General features: G+C 38.3%; 1 protein-coding gene across 1 annotated transcript in view; it reads right to left on the bottom strand.

Annotated features, from left to right (window-relative positions):
• LOC136885762 (uncharacterized) overlaps positions 1–15862 on the bottom strand; it is a 73022-nt gene that overhangs the window by 38566 nt on the left and 18594 nt on the right. Inside the window, exon 2 of the mRNA XM_067158500.2 lies at positions 9618–9699. Within this exon, the coding sequence (XP_067014601.2) occupies positions 9618–9686 (69 nt within the window). The 5' untranslated portion in view covers positions 9687–9699. The remainder of the gene's footprint in view (positions 1–9617; positions 9700–15862) is intronic.

Genomic DNA, 15862 nt, shown 5'->3' with positions numbered 1-15862 from the left:
AAAATACATTCAATGTATAGCCACATAGGACATGTCAAGATCATGTGCTACATACAGTACAGAAATGGCACTTGGACATTTAACCTATCGGCAATCAAAAGTAAAAACGAAGAGTGAATACCGAATGTGATGAATGTGATGAATGTGTCTCCAATTGAGAAATGATCTCAGTCTATGGAGTATGTACATGCATAAGTACACTTTTAAGATATATCAAAATGCAAGTTATGAATGACATTCGTAACACAGTAGAAACTCCATTAACCAAAATAAAGGATGAAAGAGGACTGTTTTTTGATAACAAAATTTTTGGGTAAGTAAATGGTGATTTTTGTTATCAAAAGGTTGAAAAGCATTTTTAAATATTCCTTCTGTTGACCTTATTTAAATTATAACAGTAATTTACAGACTCAGTATGTCAAAGCAATATGTACACAAATTTTTATCACACTTTTTATTAAAATGTCTCAGAATCTCTTCTGAACTTCCTTAACTGGGAGTGTTTTCTTGCAGTAATATCTAAACACTATTTTATTATGATGACATTGCCTGGCCTCGATTCATTACTTTACTCTGTAAAAAAAGCATTTTTGTAGAAAGGCCTCATATTTAGATAAATTACTCGTGCTCTAATTGTAGTACGGGCAAACATGTAGTACATTTACATGAAGGATACAGATCGATCTGAGTACGCTTCCCATATTGAAAAAGTCATGTAAATGGGGACACAGATCGGATACAGTAAAATCAAGGATCGTATCATACTCGGTTCAAATTGAGTTATATGTAAATGCAGAACGTACTGAGATCGTATTGAAAACAACTGCGCACACACTCCATGTTTGTTTGACGAAATCATCATCATCACAGTCTTGTTGAAATAACAAATATAATAAGCCAGTAAATGTATTTAACTGTATAAATGATCAGTAACTACAATCATATTATAAGACAGCCAGCCCTTGCGATTAACAAAATCACAATAACCTTCTGTTAGGGGTAAAATTGGAATGTACGTTCCATCTATTGCACCAATTACATTTGGAATACCACACATACTTTCAAAACTGAAAGTTATCTCCTGGGCTTCTACTGCACTTGGCGTTTTTAAATTCTAAGAGGTGATATCAATTTTACTACAATTCTGCATTATTCACATACGTCGATGTTGCCTGGCGGATTCAATACAATACTCTAATAGCCTACTACATGTAAAGGGTGATTGTATCTAATACGGTGAGTGTACTCAAATCGATCTCAATCAGCATGTAAATGTACTAATGATTATCAATGAAGTATTAAATTAATCGGCAACAGCGACAATATAGGACATACTAAAAAATACGATACAAAAGACTAACAGACTCATTCACACTATTTCACAACGAACCTTAATTATGAGTGAAGCAAACACTAACTAACCAGGTTACCTACCTCAGTGACTGACCCTCGTGATTTTGCACTACCATATATACATCTTCATTAAAGACAGTTATGTCTTTCATCATTCAGTCGGGCCGATGACCTTCGATGTTAGGCCCCTTAAAACAACAAGCATCATCATCCTTCAGTCTAAATACTTCTGAGAATAATATTATCACCTCCATAACTGTCTACTTGAAACCAGCTCTGTGGCCTCACTTAGTTCATACTTTTTACCTTTAAATCATTAGGAACTGAACCTAACCATCAAGATCTTCATCTCCCTCCACTTCTACTACCTACCATGACCGAGTCCATTATTCTGCTAGGTAACCTGTCTTACTCCATTTGCCTCACATGACCCCATCACTGAAGCCAGTTTATGCATACAGCTTAATCAATCAAGTTCATTCCTAATTTAGCCTATATCTCCAATGGTAGGCAGAGCAGTTTCCCCTTCCCCTACAAATAGCGGTGCACCACCTCCTACAGCCCCCAGCCAAGTTTCGCCGCGCAAGAGGAAATATAATTATAACGCATGCAAGTTTTGCCGCGCAAGAGGAAACATAATTATAACGTGTGCAGTAGTGTGGTGAGCAGCAGATCAGAGCTAGGCTCAGATGGGAACCGGCTGTTGGGAGGTATACAAATTTTTAGGGTAAGTTTCTGTTCAAAGATATGAGCTTCATTGATGTTTCCGTATTGAACTGAGATCACAGAGATGAGATATCTATTAGGTTCAACCTATTCAATACCAATTACGTGTTGATGTTACTAATAAATTTTATTTTACATGGGACTGGTTTCGACATTTAAAATATCATCAGCCATAAAATAAATCACAAATATGTAAGCAATGACATAATAATCAAAACTATTGTGGATACATATTGAAATATTTTCATTAAAAATCTTTAACCGCCCATTCACACCATGCGTTAAGATAAATCACCATAACAGAAGAGCAACGCCATAATAATTAAATCTGGCACAGTGACAGATTGAAGTATGCATACAGTCTCTCACTATTCAAGGAATAAAAGAAGGTTCTTTGATATGTAGTCTTTGTGCATCCGTTCAATAGAAGGCTTTGACTGGCTTCGAAAGTTGATGCAGAGCATTGTGAGTGTTTTAAATGATCTCACAAAAAACTGCAGCTTCCAGCAGAAAAGCTATTGCAGAGAAAAGGAAAAGAAGAATTAAAAAAGGGTACACTTTGCATTTAAAAAATGGTAAAAAATGTCTCCTGTTTTTCACAAAATTTGAAGGATAAAGATTAGTTCACTGAAACATGAGGCCTTTCAGCATCCAAGTGTATCGAAAGCATAATAGTGCTGGCAGACATAGCACCAGTATGAAGATGGCTGTTTCCTCAGTAACTGCTCATTTGGCTTGTTAGAAATGAGCACCACCATGCAGTACAAGGCCATAATCCAATGTTTTCCATTATGATGGATGTGAGTTTTAAGAGGAAGTCCATTGCCTGGCTTCAAAAAGAAATGCATGAAGTTCTTATATTCTAGTTATTAATAGCTGAAGACACAATTTTTGACCTAAGAAGACAGCTAGTGTTAAGCGAACAGCAGCTTCAAGATATAGAAGAGAAGAAAAAAATCAGTATACTTGTCTGTTCTCATATATCGAAGAAAAATAAGAAAATAAGAAAAATAATCATAATGTCCCACTACTGCAAGGTGAGCTTTATTAAGTCACGACTTCCAGCACATTACTGAAAGAGATGATGATGATGACCTTCACATCTTGGCTTTTGTAACCACAGCACTTATTGGGATAGAATGGTTACTCCATGGCCAGCCATGTTTGTTCCAGCAATTAACCTGGTCTGGCACTCACATTTGTTGTAGACTGGCTGATGGGTGTCACCACTAGTAGTTGCCTCCTTTCATGAATTTCTTAACTTCCTGATGGAAAGCGAACATATGTTTTCCAAGTGAACCTGCAGGGCACATCCTCAGCATGAAGATAGAGGCCTACAGATATACAGACTGGTTTAAATACACAGTTTAAAAAAATTAGGGGAACATGTTTTTGAACGTATGCCATGCTCCACAAAACAATACCTCACATCCAGGTATATTACCAACTAAACCTTTATTCTTTACCATTGAAACATACAAAACATCGATGGACTCACATTCATTTTCAGAACACAAAAAGAAATGTCCAAATAGGGGCAAAAACAAAAAGATAACAGTCCTCCAGGGTGGATTTTTTATCACGGTTGGAGAGCTTCAGTATGGTGTATGTTCTTCACGAGCATTTATCACAGCTTGGCACCTATGTGACATGCTCCGTGTAAGTCAACGAAGGTCACTTTGCGGTATTGGGTCCCATTCTTCAATGAGAGCCAGTTTGAGGTCTTGGAGAGTCTGTGGTGGAACAGGACGCCCATGAACACTTCTGTCAAGCCTATCCCACACATGTTCGATGGGATTAAGGCTGGGACTCACTGCTGGCCATTCCATCTCTTGAATGTCCAGTTCTCGCAAAACAGTTCTGGTTATATGCGCTACATAAGCACTGGCATTGTCGTGCATGAGTACGAATTAAGGGCCAACGCCGTATGCAGCAACCAACACATGCTGTAGCAGTATCTTCTCGATGTACCCCACAGCGGTAAGATTACCACAGATGATGACAAGATCCGTACGGCCATCAATGCTGATGCCACACCACATCATCACACAACCTTGTCTGAATCGGTCTCCTTACTGGACGTTTGGCATGTACTGCTCACCACGGCGTCTCCAAACACATTGACGTCCATAACACTGTGTCAGGGGAAATCTGGACTCGTCTGTGAATAACAAAGATCTGCATTGGCGAAGTTGCCAGTTGACGTGGGTATGGGCAAACAGAAGGCAAGCTGCTCGATGTTGCAGCATTAAATGGGACACTTGAACAGGACGTCTGGGTTGTAAGGACATGTCTCGTAACCTCTTCCTTACTATCTTGTCAGACATCGTGAGGTCTTGTTGCAGTTCTCTGCCAGTTGCTGAATGACGCTGCAATGCACAACAGATGGTCAGATATCGGTCATCCTGTGGCATTGTCATGTGTCCACGACCTTGTCCAACCCTCCTTATGAACTAGCTTGACTCAATGTACCGATTCCGTAAGCGGTGAATAACTGACGGAGAGACATTGAGATCCACAGCAACACGATGTAAAGTCCATCCTTCCTGGATCAAGGTGACGGCCCTTGCGAATTGAACCTCGTTAAGATGTCTCATAGGATGTGCTGGTTTACGTATAATGTGCTCAAATGACCGTAGTAGTCTGTGTACCTCACAACAACACACGGACGCACCGTTATTCACTAAGTTTTGAGGGGTCACCTGACAGTTTAATGCATAGCTATGCATACAGATGGAGTATAACTTCGATTTGACATACCCTGAGTAGCTAAGGTCTCAAGGTTTGCTGTACGACCATTGGAACGTCATCTACCAAATTAACATTCACATACCAGACGTTACAAAAAATGTTTCCCTAATTTTTTTGAACGGTGTATTATGGAAAATAACCTACCAACCAGCAGGTAGCCAAATTACTGGATGCATTATAATGCTGAGACACGTTCTCTCCAGGAGTTACACATACAGGGTTTCCCAGGAAGAATGGTCAATATATAGGGATATAACAGGAGGGATCATTTAAAGCAAAGAACTTTGTATGGATATATGCCCTATTCCCTATCAACACTGTTGATGGTGATTCATCCATCAGATGAGGACGTTAAGCCTCGAACAAACCCCTTGGTGCTATTCGACAGGAATAGGCTATGTAAAAGTGACTAATGCTCGCATGATACATTGGCACTGCCTGTGGCTCTGAGTGGCCTACGCAGTGGCCTCCATTACAGGCACTAGCCATGCGTCTTGGTAGTGTACTACTTACCAACTGATAAGCCCAACTTGGCACACTGGGGTGAAATGATGGCACAAAAGAACAAGTTAGCTGGAAAATATACAACATCTAAAAATGGACCATTTATATTGGAAATAAGTAGGCTATGATCTGGCACCGGGCTTCACCTTCCTATTATCATATATCACATCATTCATTTCATCTTATTAACCCCTCTGGTGAGGATGATGTCAGGAAGGGCATCCAGTCATTAAAACTTGCTACGAAGATCATCTCACTTCATACCCAACCCATGATGAAAGGGACAGGTGCTGGACATACATACATAATACAGTAATGAGTTTTTATTTTCTAAACTATGCTAATCTCAATCACACATATGAGAAATTTATGCATGTGATATACACCATCTACATTAAAGAATCAATATAAGAGATCATGCTATGATATTACATCAAAATGCTTTAATTTCATAATATGAAGCTTATGTGAAAGCATCTTGTGGCATAAAATGTCAAGCGAACAAGAATATGCAATATTGGAGATAAAAGCCTCGGTTTTGTTTTGCTAAAACTGGATCCACTTTCACTAAAATGGTGCTTTATATTAGACACCAAACCTCCTCTTGAATTCATTTTCATTAAAAAATTTAAAAGAGGTTCCTAATATCCCATAAATACTACTTCAGAACACAAATTTCTTGCTTTTCAATAATTACCTCCACTTACTCAAAATCTTAATCCATGGCATGGTTAAAACGAAAGACAGGTGAAAGCTTACTTTTACTTGATAAACTATTGGGAAGACATATTGTACATAGAAAGATAGGAACAATACGGCTAGTCTTGATATAGTTTAACTTATTCCATCGAATAAAAAGCATTTAAATTACTTTGAACTATAACAAATTAAGCCTCACAGAGTTAGACTGTATAAGGTAAATAATTATTAAGCAAGATTTATCTGTGCATGAAGCTGAAGAAAGTAGAGATTTAAAGTTCAACTTGAACATATGTATTATTTAATCCAACTATGAATACCAGTCTAAGATTTTAGTCGGGTTATCATTTTTAATTCATAACGAATTTACAATTTTCCCACACTATGGAAGTCTTAACCTTTAATGTTCACCGACAGAAACAAGAAATTTGAAATGAAATGCCTCTTATGAATTTGCTAACTGACATAGTAACAAAACTGGCATCATGAGATTCCTTCACTACTCCACCCAGCCATCTTACAGCATGGAGTATGGTCAAGTCTGCCAACTCTCTAAGTGAGCTGAGAGAGAACTAATAAATAGCCTCCTTGTTTGACTTTTTTGAGTTGGAGTCCATCTCCGTTGAAATAATTTCGTTTTATCTCCCTGCGAGATATGGACTTAATCTTTATAGTGACTTAAAATCATGAACTGCTTCCTTCTCCTATGACAGAGGATAAGTTACTATTCATTTGAGACTTAATTATACGCAGCTGCTCGTAGTTATGTCAGAACTGTAAGCCCCTATCTGTTAATATACTCTACTGGAGTTGTTTAAGTTCTGGGTGGACTGTAACCTATTATGCAGTCCTCCGGCGCACTGCGCTCCTGGAGTGACTAAGCCAACTTCCGCCTACCGTTGCAAGAACAAGAGAGATGTCTGCCGAGAACATGGAAGCTGAACAGACGTGTGTGCATAGCTTCGCTACGATGTTCATCTACAAGATGGTACCGGGATGATTCAGTGGATATTCGGGGTCACATTCCCCGATTTGTGTTCCTCTACTCTGGATGAACTTTTGGAGCATCACAGATGTAGTATTTCCTACTAATTTTATTTAATTTCAATTTCGGCCTAGTATAAGTACGGCGTCCTTCAATGACACCGCCAAGACTGTAAGTTTGAAATTTTTCCTCTAACTTCATTTTGCTATGATTTCGTCGAAGTGCTTGTGCTACTTGATTGGTGACACATGGAATGCCTCTCCTGGAATAACGACATAGAAATTTACCGGAACTTGAATTTAATAATAATAATAATAATAATAATAATAATAATAATAATAACTTTTCCGGTGGCGTGCTGTGGTTAGAAATCTGTTCCCATACATTTGTATCGTCTTTCAAACTACGAATTGTTCAAAATTGGAAACCTTAAATATGTGTTACAATATTGTAATATTAATTCTGGTTACTTTTCCGTTATTTTATTTTTTTAAAAAGGTGATGCCTTAAGCCCTTGTTAGAGGGGCTGTATTAGGTGTTTTTTTTTTTTTTTTTTTTTTTTTTGAGTCCAGAGGTTATTAATTTTCTTTCCTTCTTTCATTAAGTATATATTTATTTATTACAAAGTATTCTGGATGTGTCTTTCTTATAGTCATTTGAAACCATACAGTGATGATTATTTTCCTTCTTTCCATGGATTCTGGTCACCTGGTCTATTCGTGGTAAGTACTGTTTTGTTGTGTTCTGTTTTTCTTACTGGGTGACATTTGCTTCCACCTTGTTTAGTTTCTTTTTCTCCCTATATTTCTTTGTCTTGTTGCTACCAGTGCGGACACTGTGGGGATGGGTGTTCATGCGGGATAGAGCTTAACTCTAACCTAACCCTCTCAACTGTTCTCCCAAGAAATTTTCATCAGCCAGGTGGTTAGAATGGTAACTGCACAGGGAATACTACCGCAGAAACCGAATACGATAACATTTCATTGTACCCCCACTAAGATAATTTAATAGTAATATCAGACAAGTAAATATTAACCTCAAAATTGAGTTATTTCAGTGTTATTTTCACAAACAACACAAAACAAGAGTATTTTGAACTTCTAGTGTTCTACTGCTTTTTTAAAATCATGTAACAACAGTTGCTGTGGTGTCCCAAAAGGGTTTGTGATGATGTGGAATCGAGCTTGCATGCGATTCCACGCTAATCCAGACATCGCTTGTGCACATTACAAGATTTAAACATTTATACTCCGATGTAACTGATGCAATTATGCTGACAATAACATACATTTATCATTTACATTTATAATTTTACAGTATTTACATTTTGAGCACCCAATGACTCAAATATGTATTAATATTATGTAACTAGCACATATCTAGGTTATGTTAGCTGGGCAGTCTGTAAAAATAGCAGGGCGGTGCACACATTAATTAGGTCCTAGGAAGAACACTGCTCTCACAACCATTGCTTTCTGCTAATTCAGAATCTCACCAGTCACTAGCAGTAATCTTGTTACATACAGTAAACCTGAGATGCACTATCAGTAATTTTGATTTTGACAAGTAATAAGTATTACGTTTGTTGCAGAACCTGACTGAAATTTATCTTAACCTTTGCACTAATAGCATTTTCCACTAAATTAGAAGCTAACCAGTGAACATCAGTAATTTTAGTCACTTTGAGTAACCATCAGGGATAATTATAGATGGGCCTACGAGAGTTGAAGTCTGGCATTGGAGCGGCAAAAGCAGTAACTATGAAGTACACTGCGTCGTCATAGTTACCTCAATCTGCGGCATATCACTCTTTCATACAGGCTGAATATTTAATCAACTATGTTGACCTAATGCAATTCTATAAACTTTGACCCGTTCCTAAGCTAGTGTTAATACAATAATTTAGGCATTTAAGACAGAGCACATCAATGCTAATAAATATGAGATTTCATATTCACTAAACTGACAATAACCTCAACAAATGCACATGTTAAACAGAGAATAGCACTGTACAACTAGCCACCAATTAGCTAAAAAAAAAAAAACTAAAAACGAAAATAATATTTAGGAAACAAAGACTTAAATTGTTACATAAACCAGGAACAACTAATGGAGCTAACACAATACCATACCACTCCGAACAATATCACAAAAGCAGCTGAAGAGCAAGCCAACCCACATGGCGACAGCATTCTTAAATGTGGCATCTCTGTTATCGTTGCCATAGCAATAGACCATTTTCGAGCAGCGTTAGTCAACTTTTTCTAGCCGGTGGCGCTAAACGTCAGACATCAACTATTGTGGGCCCAACTATAGGTGTTATGACTATCAGAAATGTTTGAACACCCATCAGTTAGTGCACTATGCATTCATCATATTGGCAGCTGTGTAAAACCATAGTCCATCAGTGCACCAGGAACAGAACAGCAGAGTTGGGAGGGAATGACAAGAAGTTGGTGCGTCATCAATATTGTTACAACAGCAACTACTATCGTGTTATCTTAAAATGTATTTAGTAATTTATTTAATACGGATCGGAAAATTCAGAAGAAGTGATTGAAAGAATAAAGGATGTAAATTTGGGTTGTATTCAACTTACTGTTTTATTCAGTTCTGCTGTATCTGATGCCCATCCAGGCTCACATTTGATGAAAACTGGTTGCTCCATGATCGACAAGAATCTGCAAGGAAACGAGCCATAGAGATTTACGAGAACAATTACAACAGCTGTTCTGAATAGTGATAATACCAAGAAGACTGTATAGAAACTCACTACTCAAAACTGAGCCAGAAAGATAGTTGACAGAAAATAACTGCTCAAAAATGCCCTGGTAAAGGTATACAATAGCTCCTCAACATGAAGTATGTCATTCGGGAGGGTGAATTTTTTTCTTTTCAAGTTGCTTTACGCTGCGCCAACACAGACAGGTCTTATGGCAACGACAGGGCAAGAAAGAGCTAGGAGTGGGAAGGAATCAACCGTGGTCTTGATTAAGGTACAACCCGAGGATTTGCCTGGTGTGAAAATAACAAACCATGGGCTGCCGACGGTGGGTTCGAACACATTATCTCCCAAATGCAAGCTGACAGCTACGTGATGCAAAACGTGCAGCCAGATGGTCATTTCCCCTTGTCCAGCTCCTGTCAGGTCAGGATGTTGACGGTATAACATCACCCACTGTCTACTGTTACGATGGGTTCATGGTATTACTCCAGCCCACTGGACACCATACTTCTAATGTTATAACTAAGTGGAAATTAATTAAATCTTACTTGGAGTGCCTCTCAGAGGAGAGATGTGTTCAGTGCGATGTCCAGGAACCCACCATCCCGCCCCAAGATGTACATTTACTTTTATAACCTAATGAAGAATATTACACGCCATTTCATTTCTGAAGTAGCTACTTGCATTCCTATTGCATAGCTGCCAACTTTTAAAAAAGAAAAATAGGAAGATTTTTTAATTCTTGGATTTTATCACATATATTGTACCATGGTCTAAGTGGAAAAAGGACAGGATAAAAGGCATACATATCTACAGTTACAATGTGAATTGACCATTAAATTTAAAATCTTAAACTAAAATAAAAAACATAAAAATGGTTACATGAAAATCTACCAAAAACACATACATATTAATAATAATACAGTCGAAGCTCGATATCTCTAACCTCCATTACTCGGATTTTCAGTATCTCAAAGTAACTTAAGTTTTCCGGGCATTTGTACTATTCTTCACGTGTATTTATTTCTCTATTACTCAAAATTCAGTTATACGAATTTCTCGACTTCTCAAAGCAAACATCTCCATCCTTGATTTTTAAAAAATTTCAAAAATACTCTGTAACTCAAATTTTGTGCAACATTAACTGTGCCATATGGTATTTGTGCTTTGTGAGGAACAGTTAACAAGTAAAGAAAGGGTTACAGTGAAGCTGGGAACTAATATGATGGAAATCGAAAAACTCAGATTTCTAGTGCTCAGAAAATCAGCAAAGCCTCGCCGTTTCTCAGGTGTCAATTAATTACCAGTTTCATACGAAAGCAAGCTCAGAAGTCGCGGATGACAAGCTCCATTTACAAAACTTGGTTGCGTGGTATTGACGAAAAGTTTCAACGTGAAGGGAGGAGAGGTTAACAGTAACAAACAGAAGAGACTAACGGATTTTTTTTCCAAAGGTGTTAACGGAGCTATGTTTCTTCTTTCATTACTCTATATACTGTATCCTGTCTTCTATAAAGTTACTATAATAAGTGTTATAATTAAAGTGATGCCGTAAAACAGTTTCTTTGTATATTTTAAGTAATGCTGAAAATAATGTAATCAGTGAAAGCCCGTAGATACATATGATTCAATTATGTGCTATAAGTGCTCAAAAATGATATTCTTTATATCTCAAAATTTTGATAATTCGAAATAAAATTTATCTTCCTAGGTGATTCAAGATATCGAGTTTCAACTGTATTTATATCACACCGACACACGCAACAAAACACATAATAGTTTTTTTTATTAGACTGTAAAATGAACGGAAATTTAATTTTCAAGGTACCGGTATATCGGACACTTGGAGATAACGTTTGTTATGTTTTTTGGCTATAGTGTGAAGAGGAAATACCTGAAACTGTCACCATCACAACTCCCTGAAATACATTCAAGTCATTAAAATGATGAAGTAAGAATGAACAAATTTGCATCAAAATACGCGAAACTACTACATACAAAACAGATTGGTATGTCTTATACATTATTAACATATGAGGCTGACATGAGAAAAAGCACAGAACCGCTAGAAAAAACACGTGGCCTATAACTCCACCGATATTAATTTACACACAGAAACGATTTTAATAGTGCGTAAAACACACAATAAGAAAGTCATTCTCTCATCCCGATTAACTGAGTCGCTAGTGCGCACTTGCCTCTCTTGCTTGTAGGACGATTGCAGTTACAAATCCCCAGCCGTAAAGCACAAATTCTGCTATAGTGAGCAGGAAACATGATACACAAAGGCTACAGACAATACACGCACGAAATAAAGCATCAAATCAATACACTTGAAAATGAGGTTGGGTAAATTACACAAGCACATAAGAATTTATCCTTTATCCTAGGGGAGAGTACTGACCATACTGGAGGTTATATTGGTCCAAAATAAGGAGAATTTTAAAAAAAATCGGAAAATTGGAAGATGAGTTAAAAAACGGAAAGTTTCCGGGCAAATCGAAAGGGTTGGCAGGTATGCTATTGGGGGTTTATGCCTCCAGACCCTCTTCCTTATCCCTATTGTACCAGGAAGGCATAGGCCCTGGCACATCAGTATTATAAAATTTTTAATCATGAAAGAATGGCTGAGTTGTGGAATAGGAACAGCTGTCCGAGGGAATGTTCTCGTCTCTACTGCTCCGTGTATGTGTGAGGGAGACAGCAAGATAGAGGAACAAGGTCAAGTGACGTCAGCGCCACATGTATCTCACCTCCCCATGGAAACGTCTAGAAATGATTTTTATAACTTCTAAACATCTTGACAGATAAAAATGAGACAAACATCAACCTTTTGCCCACATTTCAAATGTACAATGTTGAAAATTTGAGATCAATCCCCCTAATAGTTTAGAAGATATGACGAGTTGAAGTTTGGAATGCATAACCACCCCTCTGTCGCTTGACCCAGTGAGCTTGCTCCCAGCAGAATATAAATAGGTCAACGACTCAAGGTTACCGTCAGTTGAAATCTACAACTCGATCATGGCTAGAAGTCATACGGCTCCATTGCGCCTCGCGAGAGATGTGTAAGTTATATTCTAAAACTTTAAATTTGTGCGAGATTGTAGTAAGTGATGTTTCAACCGTGTCGTGGACATGTGAGATGTTATAAAGTTCTATCAAACCGAGTTTCATCGTATAAGATTTATGGATTTCTTGAACAAGTGATCTTGCTATATAGACTGTGCATTTAGGTAGAACTGTGAATACCAGTGTTTAATTTACCATTCAACAGTATTATGGACTAAGTCAGAAATCTTACTTCTGAGTTAATGCTGTTTTAATGTTTCAAACAACTCCCAAAATTAGTTTTGCATTATTAATTAGTATTAACATGTTTTTTGGTATTGTTGCCTCTATTACTTCAACTTACTTCCATAATTTCACTATTTTTGCAAATGTGAAATTTTTTGACTTAGTGACTTCTGTGATGTAGATGTTGATTCCCATAGGGAACCTAAAATATTTGTCCCGAATGAGTAAATTTATAATACCAATATAATGGTCCGTTATTGGACATTATAAATTTCCCAGCTAACTCATTCTTGGTTGCCTGCGTTTCGCCCTCGTGTGCTAAGTTAGGCTCGTCAGTTGGGACTTAACACACCACCCAAGACGCAAGGCTAGTGCATACCGTGGAGGCCACTGCATAGGCTACTTGAAGCCACCAGCAGTGCCAATGCACTATGAGAGCTATGTCTCATTTTCAAAAATTGATGCCTGCCTGGCCATCAAATGCACACGAGGGCGAAACGCAGGCAACCAAGAACGAGTTAGCTGGAAAATTTATAATGTCCAATAACGGACCATTATATTGGTATTATAAATTTACTCATTCGGGACAAATATTTTAGGTTCCCTATGGGAATCAACATCTACATCATTTGATGGCCAGGCAGACATCAATTTTTGAAAATGAGACATAGCTCTCATAGTGCTTTGGCACTGCTGGTGGCTTCAAGTAGCCTATGCAGTGGCCTCCACGGTATGCACTAGTCTTGCGTCTTGGGTGGTGTGCTAAGTCCCAACTGACGAGCCTAACTTAGCACACGAGGGCGAAACGCAGGCAACCAAGAATGAGTAAGCTGGAAAATTTATAATGTCCAATAACGGACCATTATATTGGTATTAGTGACTTCTGCCGGGAAAGGAAGGAACCTCTTCGTAGGTTGTTATAAAGGTAAAAATGACAAGTACTGGCTCACAATAAATGTGTAGGTGCATGAAATTATATTATTATTATTATCATTATTATTTATTATTATTTCTTTGAATTATTTCTCATAACTACACAGTATGATTCAGAGAACGAAAGTGTGACAATAAAAAAAATTAAAACACTCGTGTCAGTAAACCTTTCTCACTGTTATGTGCCAGGTTTTACTCATTATCATTAGCTTCACACTCACTTTCACTGTCCACACTTGGTTCTGGATTTCAATCCCTCACTGCACCTGAATGGGGTAAGGAGCGGTACCATGCTTGAAATTCTGTTGGAATAACTCCTTTATTGCAGAGACTAATAAGATCCTTGTACTTTTGTTCTGATATAGGGAAAAGAGTTTTGTAAGCCTTCTGAAGGGTGGGGATCTTTTTTGGGCGACCTCGGCCAAAAGTATTTATCTCAGAGTACCTTACAGAATGACCATAACGATACTTGAGAATACCCGGTGCATCCTTTTCAAATCCAAAGCACTTTACTTTCAATCAGTTTACTTTATTTCCATACTGTCCTAGGTTTTGTTACACATACAAAGGGCACTAGGAAGGTTTTGCAATGTGAGTGAACGCTTTAGACTTTTTCAAAATAATTCATACCACACTCAATACACTTCTCCATACGTCGAAACCAGTCACTGAACCAACTCTGCCACTTTTCTTCGGTTACATTTTCACACTCTTGATTCCATGTTGCAAGAAGCTCCACGTCAGATGCAAAATGCCACTCTTTCAGTTTCATCTTCACTTCTGGGAAGAGTGCGAAGTCACATGGGGCAAGATCAGGTCTGTATAGAGAGTGATCAAGCACAGTCAACCCTGATCTGGCAAGAAAATTTCTTGTTACATTAGCACGATATGCTGGAACATTGTCGTGATGCAAGAGCCAAGTGTTGAGCCGTGACCTTGGACAGAGCTGCTTGGGAGCCTGGATGACCTGAGGCAGACAAGTCTCACTGTACTACTTCTCAGTAACTGTCCTTTGTGTTTCTAGCACAACCCGAGTCAGGATGCCCCGTTTAGTGAAGAATACTGCAATCATTCTTTTCTTTACTGACCTTGACTTTCGCACAGTCACAGGAGTACCCTCATCTTCAAACAGCCACACCTTGTTCTGGGATTTTGTTGGGACGTCATAATAATAAAGCCAAGTTGCCTCACCTGTAACGATGCTATTGACATTATGCGAAGTCTCGTTTTCAAACTGTTTTAGCATTTTTCGGCACCATTTCACTCGATATGCCCTTTGTTGCTCTGAAAGTGAATGGGCACCCAAAGGGAACAAACCTTTCTAACATGGAGATGGTAGTGTAGAATTGAATGAATAGCTGGTGCGGGGATGTGGAGGGTCTCTTCTACCTGCTGATATGTCAACCGCCTCTCTTGCTGCAACATTTTCCTCACATCTTGAATGTTTTCCTCAGTCACTAATTCAGACGGGCGCCCAGAACGAGGATCGTCTTCAACCCCGAAATTTCCCCTTTGGAACACTTGTTGCCCGATGTGGATAGTCTTTCCCCAGCACAGGAGTCATTTCCTCCAGGCACTAGTCAATAGTTAATCCACGAGCAAAACTGTAGCAGATAATTGCGCGATATTCACCTTTAGACCACATCTCACCTTGCTTTCATGGTGTGAAGGTGGCGCCTTGCTGTCTCCTAGACCGGTTTTCACCCCTCTTTTCATCCCTCACCATAACAGGGGTGTCCAGCCAACCTTTTTGCATATTGCAAAACTTTCCTAGTGCCCTTTATATAAGGTGACTTCTGCTTTCTTAAGATAAATCACATACTTTACACTTCAACATTATTGCAAGCTTACAGATATCAACCAGCTTTTAACACAAATAGCAGCTTTCT

Source organism: Anabrus simplex, chromosome 14 (genome assembly GCF_040414725.1).
Source record: "Anabrus simplex isolate iqAnaSimp1 chromosome 14, ASM4041472v1, whole genome shotgun sequence".
NCBI lineage: Eukaryota > Metazoa > Arthropoda > Insecta > Orthoptera > Tettigoniidae > Anabrus > Anabrus simplex.
The sequence above is the reverse complement of the archived record's forward strand: the minus strand, read 5'-3'. Positions and strand labels throughout refer to the sequence as shown.